We start from the raw sequence: 18,840 nt of genomic DNA on the forward strand, positions 1-18,840 counted from the left end.
GAGTTTTTAAGAAGTTTTAGACATGAATAAGTTCTAATACTTGTGTTTGGGGAAACAAGGTCCATGGAGACCATTCAGACACTTCTGTCACATTATTTTACTACTTCTCTCCCCCCCTTCCCCTTCCATGTATCATGGGAATAAATGCCTTTATTTCGGACACAGTGACAGCCACCCATTTATGACCCAGGGATCTTCTTGTGAGCTGTTAGTTGGTCATAAAGTAAGCATCATATTTATTACGTCTCCCTGATAAGCATCTGAACTAAATTGATGGTTTTAAAAAAAAAAAAAAAAAAGCATAAAACAGTCTAATCCCTTGGTGCTTATTCTCTATCCAACTCATAACCCCTAACTTTAAACCATGGATAGGCATTGTCAACACTAGTACTTGTTCAAAGATCGACTATCTAGAGTAGACCTAGATCTAAAGTCCTCCTAGATACTGCCCTCATTATTATTAGGGCTATCAGAGTCACTAAAATCATAGTCAGTGAGTAAGCTTTCATCATTTGCACTGTCTGACGTTGAAATTTTCACCTATCACTAGCTAACTTCAAAAAAATCAATGCAAACAATTTATCTTATAAAAACATCGAAGTAAGTCGCCATTACAGTTTACGAAGGTGTAAATATAGTAAGATTTAATCTGATTGGCTATTACAATCCTGGGGTTGGAACTATCGTGTCTGATAGGTCAGCCTTTCATCTTTTTGTCAAACCAGACTGGGACGATAGATCGGCCACGTCATCTCAAAAGTGTTATTATCAGCCTATCTTGGAGTTTCACTTTGCTTTGTGTACCCAATATATGGCAATGTATTCTCTTAGGCATTCTAACAAGTTGGCATAACCATTTTATTCTTTGTAGCACCTAAAACTGTTTGTTAAGTACATCAAACATCTTACTTTTGTCATTGTTGTGTCTGCCTTCTGTTCCTAGACTGTAAGTGAAAAGTGAGCGCAGGTCTGACACTGTGAGAAAGTAACAAATAATTTTGAATTAGTTAACTTTGTTTTCACAATAGTTGTTATATTTTTAATTGTTTAGAAGTTAATTGACAACTAATTTTGTTAATTCAACTCAGGATCAAGAACCAAGTGCACGTGTTGCCTTCATGAAAGAGCCTAAAGTTGCAAGGGGTGAAGCACCACAGACACCCATCTGTAATCTGAACATTAGACTTCCAGATATGGTTTTGGTGAGGGACTTTCTTTAGAATATTCCCCAAGGCATGATCAATAAATTCCATTTACTTTTGCTATCAGTATAAAATTGTATCTTTTTTTTTTTCTTTTAGTCTGACTCAGGAGAACTAGATCCTGACAAAAGTGCAGAAATAAGAAAACGACATGAATTCTTGCGTGGTCAAGGATTCGGTAAGTACTATTTGTTTGGTGAACATAGATTTTATTTGTATTACTTTGAAGAGAACAGGCCACATGCTAGATACGACAAATTAACCTATTTATAGATTGTCCAATTTCAAATTTCTATTTATTTGCATGTTCTCAATTCACAGAACTGAATGTTTACTCTTATTATAAAAGAAAAAAAATTGCAAGTTGTCTATTTATTTTTGTATGTCTTCAGTTTAATTAAGATCTATGGTTTATTTTGTTTCCAGTAATTCAGGACACTGTGAACCGGGCTGAGATGAAACTTTCGGACATCGCAGACACGGTTCAGGGTGACTGGGTCATGTTAGCTCAACAACTTCACATCTCCATCTCAGACATCAATCATTTTAAGAATGATTACAAGACAGTTGGAGACCAGGCTTTAGCCATGCTTCACTTTTGGTTACAAAAGAATGGAGACAAAGCAACAGGTGAAAAAGTGTTTCAAGGACTTTTTAACTCTTTCTCTCCTTAATTGTTTTCCATGTTCAGACGAAGTTATTCGTTTTGTCCATTCATAGTTCACAATAATGTTTTTGTTTGTTATCAGAAAATGTTATATCTAGCCTTGAATTAATGGGGAATGTATGCCCTTTTTCTGTTAAACAAATTAATGTTTATAAAACCAAAATTAATTTAATTGCGTTTTATCAAAATCGGAAATAATAACTTACAGACTGTGGACAAGTCTTACTGTATCTAGACACATAAATTGGAAATTTAATTATCATGTCAGCATCATTTAAACAATGAAGAGTGGTGGAAATATTATTCGAGTTTATAAAAACAATTTTAAAAAATGTATCCATATTTTCACAAAACTTATAAAACAATATGTTAAAACATAAAATGATTGTCTAAAACTCAATATACTATGTCACTGCTATTGGGAACATCAGTCTAAAGAAAAAAACAAACATCGTTGTTGGTAAGAATAGGTGGAAAAGGGGGAAAATCTGAAAGTTCTACAAAAGGAAACTCTTCAAGCTGCAATTAAAAACATTTTGGGAGGAAATAAAATTAAAAAAACAAACTTTTAATGCATCGACTTAATATTGTCAATTTGACTGAAATGACAATGTCAAATGATTATGAAAGTTAAGAAAGTTTACAAATAGACCACTATACTCTAAAACATTTTTGTGATTTTCTAACAGAAAATTCCATTTATTCAAGTGTTTATAATTTAATCACAACCTTCTTTTAAATAATAAGCTTCTTCTTTTGGAAACTGTTTAGGTAATAATTTAATCACTGCTTTTCACTTCTGCATGTAAACTTTGACTTTGTTTAGGAAATGAGCTGGAGAATGCTCTGCGTAGAATCAACAGAGATGATGTTGTCAGAAAGTGTATGTACAATATTGAAAGGGTTGAGGACGAAGCAGAAGTAGAAGTGGCCAGAGCCATTATTGAACAGACAGGTGAGTGACCAGGTTCTAGACCAGAAACGGACACATTTTTTTATTTTTGAAGTGAGATGACATTGAGATGTGTTGATGTCTTTCAGTAGTGATGACTTGTTTATCTGTTTACCAGGTCTGGACTCCAAAGATTCTCTGAAGCGTGGTATGTCACTTGATGTCCAGTATGATGAACAAGATATGATTAAGGTCAGTTGACAGTTTTTGTAGAGCATTAACTTGTTCCATAATATTTCTATGTTGATACAGCCTCAGGTAGCACAGTTGTATCATTAGTATTTCACTTGTAAAGAAAAAAAAAAACTTTCAGCAATAATCAACATTAATATTTCAAGACTTTTTTAAATACTTTTGATTTGTTCCAGTACTATTGCTCCAAGTCATTGTTTCAAGCTTAAAATCTGTTTTGAATTTATTGTTTATTTAATTCTTACTGTTCATCCATACCCTATGTACAATTTAATTCTTGGTAAATTTGTGACCGTTGAATTAAAAATCTAATTGTGATGAAGTAACGCAAAATGGAATTTTGGTTGTTGAAATATAATAAGTAGGACTTTCAACTGTCTTTCATTAAGCTATTTATGAGCTTTAGATAATATCAGATGTGTATCTTTGATCCAGTTAAACATATTTGTTTTTTACCTAGTGTTTGTTAAGGAATCATACAAAGGATATTAAACATTTTAAATCATTCGCTCAAGGAAGAATGTTGCTGTTTCTCTTACATCATTTTTTTTCAATCAGTTTTATTCAAAACTAGAATGAATAGAATTTTATAAAGGGATGGCCATAAAGTATGTGTTTCACTCTGTCAACACATTGGCCTTTGATGTCAACCCTGATTGCTGTCATACCCTGCATGGGTTTTGCCTAGGACAAAAACCCAATTTCATTAGCTGCTGTAAATTTCTTGTCATGTTTTTTTTTTTCCAAGATCATTTTCTTTGTCCTAAAATGTTGAATGCAGGACCACCTCAGTGTCTTATTGTGTCCAGTTGTTTTTTGATGCTCATTGGAGATCTGCTCTTTTTTGGTGCTTTCCCACTTCTACTTATAGAATATGGCAACACATAGTGCATTCTATTGTATTTCAATTATAAAAGACTTCACCAATAATTATTTATTTTACTTAGATTTGAAATTAACTAGTATCTCATAATAAAACTTTCAATGACTAATCACCATATTAAATTACTTTGTAAATGATAACAATTTCCTTAAATAGACCTTTTTAACCAAAAAAAAAAACTACTTTTTTTTTTTAGATGTGTGCTTTTTATTATTTATTTCCCTTATATTTTTCTTCTTAACTAAAGTCTTGGACTAAGTAATTTCATTCTCTTCTTAGAGTTTAAACATCTTAATGTCTTCACTGCAGTTTATATATAAAGCTGTCTATTCATAACATCATTTTGCTAGTATCTGTGGCATTCTGTGCATATCTATACCAAGACCAGTATGATGGTCAGTTTTGTGGTGCACCTTGTATCCATAATCATTCCATGTGATCAGTCATGTGATACATCTAGCTCAGAATGTTGTTGCAAGTCAAGTGACAGGCTTTGTTTCCATGAGTCTTGTCATCAGGTTCAATGTGTAGTCATCACCTTGTTATTGTCTTGTCCAGAGTTGAATACACTGTGTTTTAAGTTAGCACCTAAGAATCTGTGCTGTCAATGAAAACAAAATGCTAGTGTGGAAATTGTGGAACCTTGTATTTCAATGCTAGTCAACTATGTTAAGTTGCTGACATTGACTAAATGGAATATTTCTATTTATAAAATATCTAAAAAATAGTAGATCTAGTAATAATGACATGAATTTGAACTTTAAAATTTCATTTTTCTAACTTTTTTTTGTTAAATTATATAATGATATGAATGATGTGAAATATCTTAGTGGGAGCTAACATTCTGTCCAATGTTCTTTTTGTAAAGTGAAAACATGGAACCAATGTGTTAGAGAGAATCAAACTAGTTTTGTGTATTCCTTGCTTCTGTTTCCCTGGCCACCTAATTATTGTGCATGCATTTCACTTTTCATGCCATCTCCTTGTCTGGTAGAACCTTGATGAGATAAAGGTGAGGCTGGATTGACATTTGTTTACTGCATCATTTGGTTGAGGACTTGTGTAGTAGCATTGGCTTCATGTTTATGGTCACCTCTTTATTTGTTTTGTTGTTGATTTTGTTTTTTAACTTGCAAAGAAACTCTTTTTTTTAATTTTAAAGCATTTTTTTATTTTTGTATACATAAAAATGTTGTTTTACCTGATCATGTTTTCTTCATGTCTTCTTTCAATTCATACTCTGTGTTTGTTTGAATGTGTGTCACATTTTTAAGTTTCTCTTATATTTGCTGTTGTTGTTGTTTTTTTTATTGGTGGCCTTGTATTGTTGACAAAAGTTTTTTTGTAGATAGAAGAAAAATTTCAAGTGAAATATTTTGTCAGAGGACATTAAAGTGTCTTTCCTGTAAAAGAGAATAACTACTAGTAGTACTGTTAAAAGTTTCCCTAAAATGTTTCAAGAAATTAAAATAGATTCTCTTCAAAGAGCTAGTTTCTTTTCAGTTAAAATATTTTAAAATTTCTGACAGGGTTAAAAATGTAAGTTACATTGTATAGACCTTAACTAATCCATTGTATGGACTTTAACAGATCTGTTACAGTTAAAAAATGTTGTGAAAGAAAATCTTGACAGTATTTGTTGTGTAGTCTTATTGCCAGCTTTGTTTCAGCTAAGATTTCATACAAGAAAGACTATGGAAAAAAACAACTCAGAAATATTTTTTTTGTTTCACAGTCTAATCTGATTCCATGAAATGGTGATCATTAGAGTACATCTTTTTGCATCTTTCACAAATTCATACTAACTGTTTGATTCTGATGTTACTGATATACCGGTTCTCAGGAACAGACTGGCTATATGGACATTTGGGCAAATGCCTTGTGAGGCCAAAGCTGAATTTTCTGCTTTGAATAACATAAATGAGCCCTATAAGATATTTATATTTTCTTGTAAAAGTGGCCTACATAGTGTTGTGATTGGTCCTCATCTTACCTTCTCTTAAAGATTTCACTGTGTAATACTAACCTAACACTAACACATTTTCAGTAATAATGGAATAGCTTACCTAAAAGTAAAAGTATACAATATCTTACTCTGCTAAACCATATTATTGCAAGGTGAGGTGCAGAGCTTAATATTATTAATGAATTGCTTTGTACAATTACATATATATGTATTTGTCATTGATGCATGAATTAATTTTTTTAAGCATTATTAAACTTTACATATGCGGGCAGGTCGAACAGATGCCCAAAATAAGGCATGCAATTTGTGGCCTAGATTGCATGGTAATGCCATGGCTGATTTGGACACTCATTCAGCCCCTGGATATACTGATGTATATGTCTCTTCTAAATTTTTTGCTTTCTACCTGGTACATGCTTTAGTCTCTCTGACAAGTTAAAATTGGAGTGTAATTCTGTTGGAAAAGATATTTGAATGCGTGTGTATCCTGGTTGATATCTTCATGCATGTTCCACCATTCCTGACTTATTTTTTTTTAAGTACTTTAATCTTTCATCTAGTATTAACATTAACATTTGTTTCCCTGAAATGGTATTAATATATAAGCATTTAATGTGAATTGTGATACCTTCCTATCCCTTCTCTATTATGTGATATGTTGAATAAACCTTATTGGTACATGAAGACTAAAATGAGAGCCTTGGAACAGGACTATCTTTTGGTTGATAGTAGTTTATAATTTTATGGGTGGTGGGATGATGTAGTTTAAAAGATATTGAAGCTGCCTTAGAATGTTATGTCAATGAAGTAATAAAGTAACTCTCTCTCTGTGATGTCTAGTCAAGCCTAGCCTGGAAAGTCTCCTATCTTGTCCATTCCCTCTAGGTTATCTGTTACCTAGGTCTACTCTCATGTCCTTTCCCTCAAGGTTATCTGTTACCTAGGTCTCCTCTCTTGTCCTTTCGCTCAAGGTTATCTGTGACCTAGGTCTCCTCTCTTGTCCTTTCCCTCTAATTTATCTGTTACCTAGGTCTACTCTCATGTCCTTTCCCTCTAGGTTATCTGTGACCTAGGTCTCCTCTCTTGTCCTTTCCCTCTAATTTATCTGTTACCTAGGTCTACTCTCATGTCCTTTCCCTCAAGGTTATCTGTGACCTAGGTCTCCTCTCTTGTCCTTTCCCTCTAATTTATCTGTTAACTAGGTCTACTCTCATGTCCTTTCCCTCAAGGTTATCTGTGAACTAGGTCTCCTCTCATGTCCTTTCCCTCTAATTTATCTGTTACTTAGGTCTCCTCTCTTGTCCTTTCCCTCTAATTTATCTGTGACCTAGGTCTCCTCTCTTGTCCTTTCCCTCTAATTTATCTGTGACCTAGGTCTCCTCTCTTGTCCTTTCCCTCTAATTTATCTGTTACCTAGGTTTCCTCTCATGTCCTTTCCCTCTAATTTATCTGTTACCTAGGTCTCCTCTCTTGTCCTTTCCCTCTAATTTATCTGTGACCTAGGTCTCCTCTCTTGTCCTTTCCCTCTAATTTATCTGTTACCTAGGTCTCCTCTCTTGTCCTTTCCCTCTAATTTATCTGTGACTTAGGTCTCCTCTCTTGTCCTTTCCCTCTAATTTATCTGTTACCTAGGTCTCCTCTCATGCCCTTTCCCTCTAATTGTTCTGTGACCTAGGTCTCCTCTCTTGTCCTTTCCCTCTAATTTATCTGTGACCTAGGTCTTCTCTCTTGTCCTTTCCCTCTAATTTATCTGTTACCTAGGTCTCCTCTCTTGTCCTTTCCCTCTAATTTATCTGTGACTTAGGTCTCCTCTCTTGTCCTTTCCCTCTAATTTATCTGTTACCTAGGTTTCCTCTCATGTCCTTTCCCTCTAATTTATCTGTTACCTAGGTTTCCTCTCTTGTCCTTTCCCTCTAATTTATCTGTTACCTAGGTCTACTCTCGTGTCCTTTCCCTCAAGGTTATCTGTGAACTAGGTCTCCTCTCTTGTCCTTTCCCTCTAATTTATCTGTTACCTAGGTCTCCTCTCTTGTCCTTTCCCTCTAATTTATGTTACCTAGGTCTCCTCTCTTGTCCTTTCCCTCTGATTTATCTGTGACCTAGGTCTCCTCTCTTGTCCTTTCCCTCTAATTTATCTGTTACCTAGGTCTCCTCTCTTGTCCTTTCCCTCTAATTTATCTTTGACCTAGGTCTCCTCTCTTGTCCTTTCCCTCTAATTTATCTGTTACCTAGGTCTACTCTCTTGTCCTTTCCCTCTAATTTATATGTTACCTAGGTCTCCTCTCTTGTCTCTTCCCTCTAATTTATCTGTTACCTAGGTCTCCTCTCTTGTCCTTTCCCTCTAATTTATCTGTGACCTAGGTCTCCTCTCTTGTCCTTTCCCTCTAATTTATCTGTTACCTAGGTCTCCTCTCTTGTCTCTTCCCTCTAATTTATCTGTTACCTATGTCTCCTCTCTTGTCCTTTCCCTCTAATTTATCTGTGACCTAGGTCTCCTCTCTTGTCCTTTCCCTCTAATTTATATGTTACCTAGGTCTCCTCTCTTGTCTCTTCCCTCTAATTTATATGTTACCTAGGTCTCCTCTCTTGTCCTTTCCCTCTAATTTATCTGTGACCTAGGTCTCCTCTCTTGTCCTTTCCCTCTAATTTATCTGTGACCTAGGTCTCCTCTCTTGTCCTTTCCCTCTAATTTATCTGTTACCTAGGTCTCCTCTCTTGTCTCTTCCCTCTAATTTATATGTTACCTAGGTCTCCTCTCATGTCCATTCCCTCTAGGTTATCTGTGACCTAGGTCTCCTCTCTTGTCCTTTCCCTCTAATTTATATGTTACCTAGGTCTCCTCTCTTGTCTCTTCCCTCTAATTTATCTGTTACCTAGGTCTCCTCTCTTGTCCTTTCCCTCTAATTTATCTGTGACCTAGGTCTCCTCTCTTGTCCTTTCCCTCTAATTTATCTGTTACCTAGGTCTCCTCTCTTGTCCTTTCCCTCTAGGTTATCTGTGACCTAGGTCTCCTCTCTTGTCCTTTCCCTCTAATTTATCTGTTACCTAGGTCTCCTCTCATGTCCTTTACCTCTAATTTATCTGTTACCTAGGTCTCCTCTCTTGTCCTTTCCCTCTAATTTATCTGTTACCTAGGTCTCCTCTCATGTCCTTTCCCTCTAATTTATCTGTTACCTAGGTCTCCTCTCTTGTCCTTTCCCTCTAATTTATCTGTTACCTAGGTCTCCTCTCTTGTCCTTTCCCTCTAATTTATCTGTGACTTAGGTCTCCTCTCTTGTCCTTTCCCTCTAATTTATCTGTTACCTAGGTCTCCTCTCTTGTCCTTTCCCTCTAATTTATCTGTGACCTAGGTCTCCTCTCTTGTCCTTTCCCTCTAATTTATCTGTGACATAGGTCTCCTCTCTTGTCCTTTCCCTCTAATTTATCTGTTACCTAGGTCTCCTCTCATGTCCTTTCCCTCTAATTTATCTGTTACCTAGGTCTCCTCTCTTGTCCTTTCCCTCTAATTTATCTGTTACCTAGGTCTCCTCTCTTGTCCTTTCCCTCTAATTTATCTGTGACCTAGGTCTCCTCTCTTGTCCTTTCCCTCTAATTTATCTGTTACCTAGGTCTCCTCTCTTGTCCTTTCCCTCTAGGTTATCTGTTACCTAGGTCTCCTCTCTTGTCCTTTCCCTCTAGGTAAGCGGTTCTCAAGCTTTTAAGCTTGGCAACCCTTTTTACAATCCCCCACTCTGACGTGATCCGCCCACACACACACATACAGCAATAGAAGAAGAGACAATAACAATCCATATTTTCGATGGTCTTAGGCGATCCCTGGCAAATCGTTAATCGACCCCCAAGGGGGTCGCAACCCACAGGTTGAGAAGTCCTGCTCTAGGTTATCTGTGACCTAGGTCTCCTCTTTTGTCGTCTAGGTTATCTGTTACTTAGGTCTCCTCTCATGCCCTTTCCCTCTAGGTTATCTGTTACCTAGGTCTCCTCTCTTGTCTTCTAGGTTATCTGTTACTTAGGTCTCCTCTCATGCCCTTTCCCTCTAGGTTATCTGTTACCTAGGTCTCCTCTCTTGTCTTCTAGGTTATCTGTTACTTAGGTCTCCTCTCATGCCCTTTCCCTCTTGGTTATCTGTTACCTTGGTCTCCTCTCATGTCCTTTCCCTCTAATTTATCTGTTACCTAGGTCTCCTCTCTTGTCCTTTCCCTCTAATTTATCTGTTACCTAGGTCTCCTCTCTTGTCCTTTTCTTCTAATTTATCTGTGACCTAGGTCTCCTCTCTTGTCCTTTCCCTCTAATTTATCTGTTACCTAGGTCTCCTCTCTTGTCCTTTCCCTCTAGGTTATCTGTTACCTAGGTCTCCTCTCTTGTCCTTTCCCTCTAGGTAAGCGGTTCTCAAGCTTTTAAGCTTGGCAACCCTTTTTACAATCCCCCACTCTGACGTGATCCGCCCACACACACACATACAGCAATAGAAGAAGAGACAATAACAATCCATTTTTTCGATGGTCTTAGGCGATCCCTGGCAAATCGTTAATCGACCCCCAAGGGGGTCGCAACCCACAGGTTGAGAAGTCCTGCTCTAGGTTATCTGTTACCTAGGTCTCCTCTCTTGTCCTTTCCCTCTAGGTAAGCGGTTCTCAAGCTTTTAAGCTTGGCAACCCTTTTTACAATCCCCCACTCTGACGTGATCCGCCCACACACACACATACAGCAATAGAAGAAGAGACAATAACAATCCATTTTTTCGATGGTCTTAGGCGATCCCTGGCAAATCGTTAATCGACCCCCAAGGGGGTCGCAACCCACAGGTTGAGAAGTCCTGCTCTAGGTTATCTGTGACCTAGGTCTCCTCTTTTGTCGTCTAGGTTATCTGTTACTTAGGTCTCCTCTCATGCCCTTTCCCTCTAGGTTATCTGTTACCTAGGTCTCCTCTCTTGTCTTCTAGGTTATCTGTTACTTAGGTCTCCTCTCATGCCCTTTCCCTCTAGGTTATCTGTTACCTAGGTCTCCTCTCTTGTCTTCTAGGTTATCTGTTACTTAGGTCTCCTCTCATGCCCTTTCCCTCTTGGTTATCTGTTACCTTGGTCTCCTCTCTTGTCTTCTAGGTTATCTGTTACTTAGGTCTCCTCTCATGCCATTTCCCTCTAGGTTATCTGTTACCTAGGTCTCCTCTCATGCCCTTTCCCTGTTGGTTATCTGTTACCTAGGTCTCCTCTCTTGTCTTCTAGGTTATCTGTTACTTAGGTCTCCTCTCATGGCCTTTCCCTCTTGGTTATCTGCTACCTTGGTCTCCTCTCTTGTCTTCTAGGTTATCTGTTACCTAGGTCTCCTCTCTTGTCCTTTCCCTCTAATTTATCTGTGACCTAGGTCTCCTCTCTTGTCCTTTCCCTCTAATTTATCTGTGACATAGGTCTCCTCTCTTGTCCTTTCCCTCTAATTTATCTGTTACCTAGGTCTCCTCTCATGTCCTTTCCCTCTAATTTATCTGTTACCTAGGTCTCCTCTCTTGTCCTTTCCCTCTAATTTATCTGTTACCTAGGTCTCCTCTCTTGTCCTTTCCCTCTAATTTATCTGTGACCTAGGTCTCCTCTCTTGTCCTTTCCCTCTAATTTATCTGTTACCTAGGTCTCCTCTCTTGTCCTTTCCCTCTAGGTTATCTGTTACCTAGGTCTCCTCTCTTGTCCTTTCCCTCTAGGTAAGCGGTTCTCAAGCTTTTAAGCTTGGCAACCCTTTTTACAATCCCCCACTCTGACGTGATCCGCCCACACACACACATACAGCAATAGAAGAAGAGACAATAACAATCCATATTTTCGATGGTCTTAGGCGATCCCTGGCAAATCGTTAATCGACCCCCAAGGGGGTCGCAACCCACAGGTTGAGAAGTCCTGCTCTAGGTTATCTGTGACCTAGGTCTCCTCTTTTGTCGTCTAGGTTATCTGTTACTTAGGTCTCCTCTCATGCCCTTTCCCTCTAGGTTATCTGTTACCTAGGTCTCCTCTCTTGTCTTCTAGGTTATCTGTTACTTAGGTCTCCTCTCATGCCCTTTCCCTCTAGGTTATCTGTTACCTAGGTCTCCTCTCTTGTCTTCTAGGTTATCTGTTACTTAGGTCTCCTCTCATGCCCTTTCCCTCTTGGTTATCTGTTACCTTGGTCTCCTCTCTTTTCATTTCCCTCTAATTTATCTGTTACCTAGGTCTCCTCTCTTGTCCTTTCCCTCTAATTTATCTGTTACCTAGGTCTCCTCTCTTGTCCTTTTCTTCTAATTTATCTGTGACCTAGGTCTCCTCTCTTGTCCTTTCCCTCTAATTTATCTGTTACCTAGGTCTCCTCTCTTGTCCTTTCCCTCTAGGTTATCTGTTACCTAGGTCTCCTCTCTTGTCCTTTCCCTCTAGGTAAGCGGTTCTCAAGCTTTTAAGCTTGGCAACCCTTTTTACAATCCCCCACTCTGACGTGATCCGCCCACACACACACATACAGCAATAGAAGAAGAGACAATAACAATCCATTTTTTCGATGGTCTTAGGCGATCCCTGGCAAATCGTTAATCGACCCCCAAGGGGGTCGCAACCCACAGGTTGAGAAGTCCTGCTCTAGGTTATCTGTGACCTAGGTCTCCTCTTTTGTCGTCTAGGTTATCTGTTACTTAGGTCTCCTCTCATGCCCTTTCCCTCTAGGTTATCTGTTACCTAGGTCTCCTCTCTTGTCTTCTAGGTTATCTGTTACTTAGGTCTCCTCTCATGCCCTTTCCCTCTAGGTTATCTGTTACCTAGGTCTCCTCTCTTGTCTTCTAGGTTATCTGTTACTTAGGTCTCCTCTCATGCCCTTTCCCTCTTGGTTATCTGTTACCTTGGTCTCCTCTCTTGTCTTCTAGGTTATCTGTTACTTAGGTCTCCTCTCATGCCATTTCCCTCTAGGTTATCTGTTACCTAGGTCTCCTCTCATGCCCTTTCCCTGTTGGTTATCTGTTACCTAGGTCTCCTCTCTTGTCTTCTAGGTTATCTGTTACTTAGGTCTCCTCTCATGGCCTTTCCCTCTTGGTTATCTGCTACCTTGGTCTCCTCTCTTGTCTTCTAGGTTATCTGTTACCTAGGTCTCCTCTCTTGTCCTTTCCCTCTAATTTATCTGTGACCTAGGTCTCCTCTCTTGTCCTTTCCCTCTAATTTATCTGTGACATAGGTCTCCTCTCTTGTCCTTTCCCTCTAATTTATCTGTTACCTAGGTCTCCTCTCATGTCCTTTCCCTCTAATTTATCTGTTACCTAGGTCTCCTCTCTTGTCCTTTCCCTCTAATTTATCTGTTACCTAGGTCTCCTCTCTTGTCCTTTCCCTCTAATTTATCTGTGACCTAGGTCTCCTCTCTTGTCCTTTCCCTCTAATTTATCTGTTACCTAGGTCTCCTCTCTTGTCCTTTCCCTCTAGGTTATCTGTTACCTAGGTCTCCTCTCTTGTCCTTTCCCTCTAGGTAAGCGGTTCTCAAGCTTTTAAGCTTGGCAACCCTTTTTACAATCCCCCACTCTGACGTGATCCGCCCACACACACACATACAGCAATAGAAGAAGAGACAATAACAATCCATATTTTCGATGGTCTTAGGCGATCCCTGGCAAATCGTTAATCGACCCCCAAGGGGGTCGCAACCCACAGGTTGAGAAGTCCTGCTCTAGGTTATCTGTGACCTAGGTCTCCTCTTTTGTCGTCTAGGTTATCTGTTACTTAGGTCTCCTCTCATGCCCTTTCCCTCTAGGTTATCTGTTACCTAGGTCTCCTCTCTTGTCTTCTAGGTTATCTGTTACTTAGGTCTCCTCTCATGCCCTTTCCCTCTAGGTTATCTGTTACCTAGGTCTCCTCTCTTGTCTTCTAGGTTATCTGTTACTTAGGTCTCCTCTCATGCCCTTTCCCTCTTGGTTATCTGTTACCTTGGTCTCCTCTCATGTCCTTTCCCTCTAATTTATCTGTTACCTAGGTCTCCTCTCTTGTCCTTTCCCTCTAATTTATCTGTTACCTAGGTCTCCTCTCTTGTCCTTTTCTTCTAATTTATCTGTGACCTAGGTCTCCTCTCTTGTCCTTTCCCTCTAATTTATCTGTTACCTAGGTCTCCTCTCTTGTCCTTTCCCTCTAGGTTATCTGTTACCTAGGTCTCCTCTCTTGTCCTTTCCCTCTAGGTAAGCGGTTCTCAAGCTTTTAAGCTTGGCAACCCTTTTTACAATCCCCCACTCTGACGTGATCCACCCACACACACACATACAGCAATAGAAGAAGAGACAATAACAATCCATATTTTCGATGGTCTTAGGCGATCCCTGGCAAATCGTTAATCGACCCCCAAGGGGGTCGCAACCCACAGGTTGAGAAGTCCTGCTCTAGGTTATCTGTGACCTAGGTCTCCTCTTTTGTCGTCTAGGTTATCTGTTACTTAGGTCTCCTCTCATGCCCTTTCCCTCTAGGTTATCTGTTACCTAGGTCTCCTCTCTTGTCTTCTAGGTTATCTGTTACTTAGGTCTCCTCTCATGCCCTTTCCCTCTAGGTTATCTGTTACCTAGGTCTCCTCTCTTGTCTTCTAGGTTATCTGTTACTTAGGTCTCCTCTCATGCCCTTTCCCTCTTGGTTATCTGTTACCTTGGTCTCCTCTCTTGTCTTCTAGGTTATCTGTTACTTAGGTCTCCTCTCATGCCATTTCCCTCTAGGTTATCTGTTACCTAGGTCTCCTCTCATGCCCTTTCCCTGTTGGTTATCTGTTACCTAGGTCTCCTCTCTTGTCTTCTAGGTTATCTGTTACTTAGGTCTCCTCTCATGGCCTTTCCCTCTTGGTTATCTGCTACCTTGGTCTCCTCTCTTGTCTTCTAGGTTATCTGTTACTTAGGTCTCCTCTCATGCCCTTTCCTTCTGGTTATCTGTTACCTAGGTGTCCTCTCATGCCCTTTCCCTCTTGGTTATCTGTTACCTAGGTCTCCTCTCATGCCCTTTCCCTGTTGGTTATCTGTTACCTAGGTCTCCTCTCTTGTCTTCTAGGTTATCTGTTACTTAGGTCTCCTCTCATGCCCTTTCCCTCTAATTTATCTGTTACCTAGGTCTCCTCTCTTGTCCTTTCCCTCTAATTTATCTTTGACCTAGGTCTCCTCTCTTGTCCTTTCCCTCTAATTTATCTGTTACCTAGGTCTCCTTTCTTGTCCTTTCCCTCTAATTTATCTGTTACCTAGGTCTCCTCTCTTGTCCTTTCCCTCTAATTTATCTGTGACCTAGGTCTCCTCTCTTGTCCTTTCCCTCTAATTTATCGGTTACCTAGGTCTCCTCTCTTGTCTCTTCCCTATAATTTATCTGTTACCTAGGTCTCCTCTCTTGTCCTTTCCCTCTAATTTATCTGTGACCTAGGTCTCCTCTCTTGTCCTTTCCCTCTAATTTATCTGTTACCTAGGTCTCCTCTCTTGTCCTTTCCCTCTAATTTATCTGTGACTTAGGTCTCCTCTCTTGTCCTTTCCCTCTAGGTTATCTGTTACCTAGGTCTCCTCTCTTGTCCTTTCCCTCTAGGTAAGCGGTTCTCAAGCTTTTAAGCTTGGCAACCCTTTTTACAATCCCCCACTCTGACGTGACCCGCCCACACACACACATACAGCAATAGAAGAAGAGACAATAACAATCCATATTTTCGATGGTCTTAGGCGATCCCTGGCAAATCGTTAATCGACCCCCAAGGGGGTCGCAACCCACAGGTTGAGAAGTCCTGCTCTAGGTTATCTGTGACCTAGGTCTCCTCTTTTGTCGTCTAGGTTATCTGTTACTTAGGTCTCCTCTCATGCCCTTTCCCTCTAGGTTATCTGTTACCTAGGTCTCCTCTCTTGTCTTCTAGGTTATCTGTTACTTAGGTCTCCTCTCATGCCCTTTCCCTCTAGGTTATCTGTTACCTAGGTCTCCTCTCTTGTCTTCTAGGTTATCTGTTACTTAGGTCTCCTCTCATGCCCTTTCCCTCTTGGTTATCTGTTACCTTGGTCTCCTCTCTTGTCTTCTAGGTTATCTGTTACTTAGGTCTCCTCTCATGCCATTTCCCTCTAGGTTATCTGTTACCTAGGTCTCCTCTCATGCCCTTTCCCTGTTGGTTATCTGTTACCTAGGTCTCCTCTCTTGTCTTCTAGGTTATCTGTTACTTAGGTCTCCTCTCATGCCCTTTCCCTCTTGGTTATCTGTTACCTTGGTCTACTCTCTTGTCTTCTAGGTTATCTGTTACTTAGGTCTCCTCTCATGCCCTTTCCCTCTTGGTTATCTGTTACCTAAGTCTCCTCTCTTGTCTTCTAGGTTATCTGTTACTTAGTTCTCCTCTCATGCCATTTCCCTCTAGGTTATCTGTTACCTTGGTCTCCTATCTTGTCTTCTAGGTTATCTGTTACCTAGGTCTCCTCTCTTGTCTTCTAGGTTATCTGTTACCTAGGTCTCCTCTCTTGTCCTCTAGGTTATCTGTTACCTAGGTCTCCTCTCATGCCCTTTCCCTCTAGGTTATCTGTTACCTTGGTCTCCTCTCTTGTCTTCTAGGTTATCTGTTATCTAGGTCTAGTCCTCTAGGTTATCTGTTACCTAGGTCTACTAGATTATGTCAATATGTTGTTTCCCATGCCCTGCCCACAAACACTAATGATGTTTTGGTTTCATTTGTCAGAGAGTAAGGGGGTCGCTAGGTTGAAATAAAATATCTATTAACACCTGACATTTTGTTTTACACAATGCATGTATGAACACTGGGTTGAATTCCTACACTCTGTTCTTGATGTAATTAAGATGATGAGATAAATTGAGGGGATGATATTTGTTGATACTAAAATAAAGCAATAGATAATGGCATCAGTGAAATGTAAGAACAGCATACATGGAAAACTACCTTTCAGCCTTCAATAGTTAACAATTTTGTAATTGATAGTTTGTTTGAATGTGTACTAGTGCACCCCATTGTCTTGTTCTGAGCACTCATGTTCATTCATTTCTTGTTGTAACCATCTCCAATTTATTATGAAAAAAAAAAACTCATGTATAGTTTTTTGTGAGCACACTTCTAGTTTTGTTGTTGTTGTTTTTTGTGAACCAGTCAGGTCTGTGGTTAACCCTCAAGCCTTCATCTTTTTTTTATTTTAATACTGATTTAGAGATCAGTGTTCAACCTTTACAGAGCTAATAATTTTACAATTATCCTATTTATTTGAACAGGAATCAGAATCTGCCGGGCAGAGTCCCACAGCTGTTAAAGAACAAATAGTGTTAGAAAGAAGGCCTCCTCCTACACCGACCATTGCAGGTAAGTTAGGATTATATACTCAACATTGTATTGATAAGGCTTTGTATTCTAGATGTAGTGGGCTGGGGTAGTCTAACAGTAGTGTTTCAGGTTTCAATAGAACCCCTACCACAAGGACATTATTGTATAATATCTTGAAATTTTAGAATAAATTCTTTTTTTTTTATCTGCTTTCATAAATCTGATAAAAGTAGATGCTTAGATTCACATGATATAGCAATGTCTGTACTACTCTGTTGATCAAGCAATGTTATACTTTGATGACTTACCGGTACATATATGAAAAAAATACAACAGGTTTATGATTCCTATATTTGTTTTATTTTTTTAATCACACCTACATGCACTTTTAGCCTAATATACTTTGTGGGCAGTCATGATTTTAAATGCTTTTGTACATATAAGCTGTACATTTGCACACACTACTTGTTATGTAACTTACTGAATGTGTTGTCTGTGCCACATTACATTGAAATGCCTGAGAATGCTACAGTTTTATAAATCTTATATCCTAGAACATAAACAATAATGATAATTGAAACTAAACATATTGAGTTGCTGTCTTTAAAAAGTTTGTTGATATTTGTTTGTATGAACACACTGTGTTGAAAAGCTCTCAATAAAGTTTGGCTGTTCTGTTTGCATAAATACATTGTGTTGAAATGCTCTCATTAAAAAGTTTGCTGTTCTGTTTGTATAAATACATTGTGTTGAGATGCTCTTATTAAAGTTTGGTTAATAGTTTTGTATAAATACACTGTGTTGAGGTGCTCACCTTTAAAAGTTTGCTGCTATGTGCTTGTATGAAGCTGACATATTTGCCAAGGGAGACCATACATTCAGACCAAGTTTTGTTTCATTCCTTGCCCCTCATTTCACCTTGTAATGTCCCCTACCACTCCTTCCAATTAGTGACATCACCAAGATCAGACTCTTTAACCGATGAGATAGTAGAAGCATCTGTTGACCAGCGAAGACCAGTGGTGGAGCCTCCCATTGATGAGGAAGGCGAATCAAGGCGCAGAAAGGAAGCGTTTGTAGATTTTGCATTACAGCTAGATCAGTATGCAGAGCTGAAAGAATCTCGTCTAGCTCATCAAGGTATTGTTGCAACATCAGTCTGTAGAGAATCAACATTAGCTGCATTTATCATAAAGCCAAGCACATTTATCTGTTATATTTACTTTGATGAAACAAAGTCATCTTTATAGATCCTAGAAAAGGAAAATAAACAGAAAAGGAAAGGTTTTTTTGAAACTGAGAATCACAATGTTTATTAACTTATTTTATATTGATTTGGCTGAGTCTAACAGTAATCAGATTTTGTGTTGACACCAGCTTGAATGATGCATGCTTTGTTTCGTTATTTGGGCATGAGATTTGTTTTGCTAATTTTTAAAGAAATGCTTTTCATGTGTGTGTTCGTGTATATAATTATATATATTAGTTTGGACAAAAATTACTTTGTGCTGTTGTATTCTTTCTCAGCAAATCATTGCATGAATGACATTGAAAAAATACTTGACTAGTTCTTCCTTAATATAAAATAAAATTCTTATTTGTATTTGCTTTTTTAACAAAATCCATGAGAAAATCTAATTCACATTACCATCTTTGTTAAAGTTTATATGTCTACTTGTTGAATAACTGGCAGAGAATAACTGGCATTCATTCGTTTCTTAACTGATAGTTCTTCCTACATTT

The 18,840-nt window shown here is 38.7% G+C and overlaps 1 protein-coding gene and 1 long non-coding RNA gene across 51 annotated transcripts in view; one reads left to right on the forward strand and one right to left on the reverse strand.

Annotated features, from left to right (window-relative positions):
• Nucleotides 1–18,840, forward strand: part of LOC106059375 (titin-like) — a 177,498-nt gene that overhangs the window by 108,752 nt on the left and 49,906 nt on the right. For 41 of the 50 annotated variants that reach the window (XM_056019836.1, XM_056019862.1, XM_056019859.1 and 38 more), the window contains 8 exons: nt 1,089–1,202; nt 1,302–1,380; nt 1,629–1,832; nt 2,696–2,824; nt 2,940–3,013; nt 4,891–4,908; nt 17,049–17,136; nt 18,049–18,237. In XM_056019836.1, the coding sequence (XP_055875811.1) occupies nt 1,089–1,202; nt 1,302–1,380; nt 1,629–1,832; nt 2,696–2,824; nt 2,940–3,013; nt 4,891–4,908; nt 17,049–17,136; nt 18,049–18,237 (895 nt within the window). The remainder of the gene's footprint in view (nt 1–1,088; nt 1,203–1,301; nt 1,381–1,628; nt 1,833–2,695; nt 2,825–2,939; nt 3,014–4,890; nt 4,909–17,048; nt 17,137–18,048; nt 18,238–18,840) is intronic. The other 9 variants (XM_056019847.1, XM_056019858.1, XM_056019831.1 and 6 more) reach the window with 3 other exon arrangements.
• On the reverse strand, nt 8,326–9,799 carry LOC129924546 (uncharacterized). The gene is made up of 3 exons (XR_008776521.1): nt 8,736–9,799; nt 8,435–8,563; nt 8,326–8,348 (listed from the first exon to the last, which is right to left on the reverse strand). It is a non-coding gene; the product is annotated as an uncharacterized LOC129924546 (long non-coding RNA).

This window comes from Biomphalaria glabrata, chromosome 2 (assembly GCF_947242115.1).
Source record: "Biomphalaria glabrata chromosome 2, xgBioGlab47.1, whole genome shotgun sequence".
Taxonomy (NCBI): Eukaryota; Metazoa; Mollusca; class Gastropoda; family Planorbidae; genus Biomphalaria; species Biomphalaria glabrata.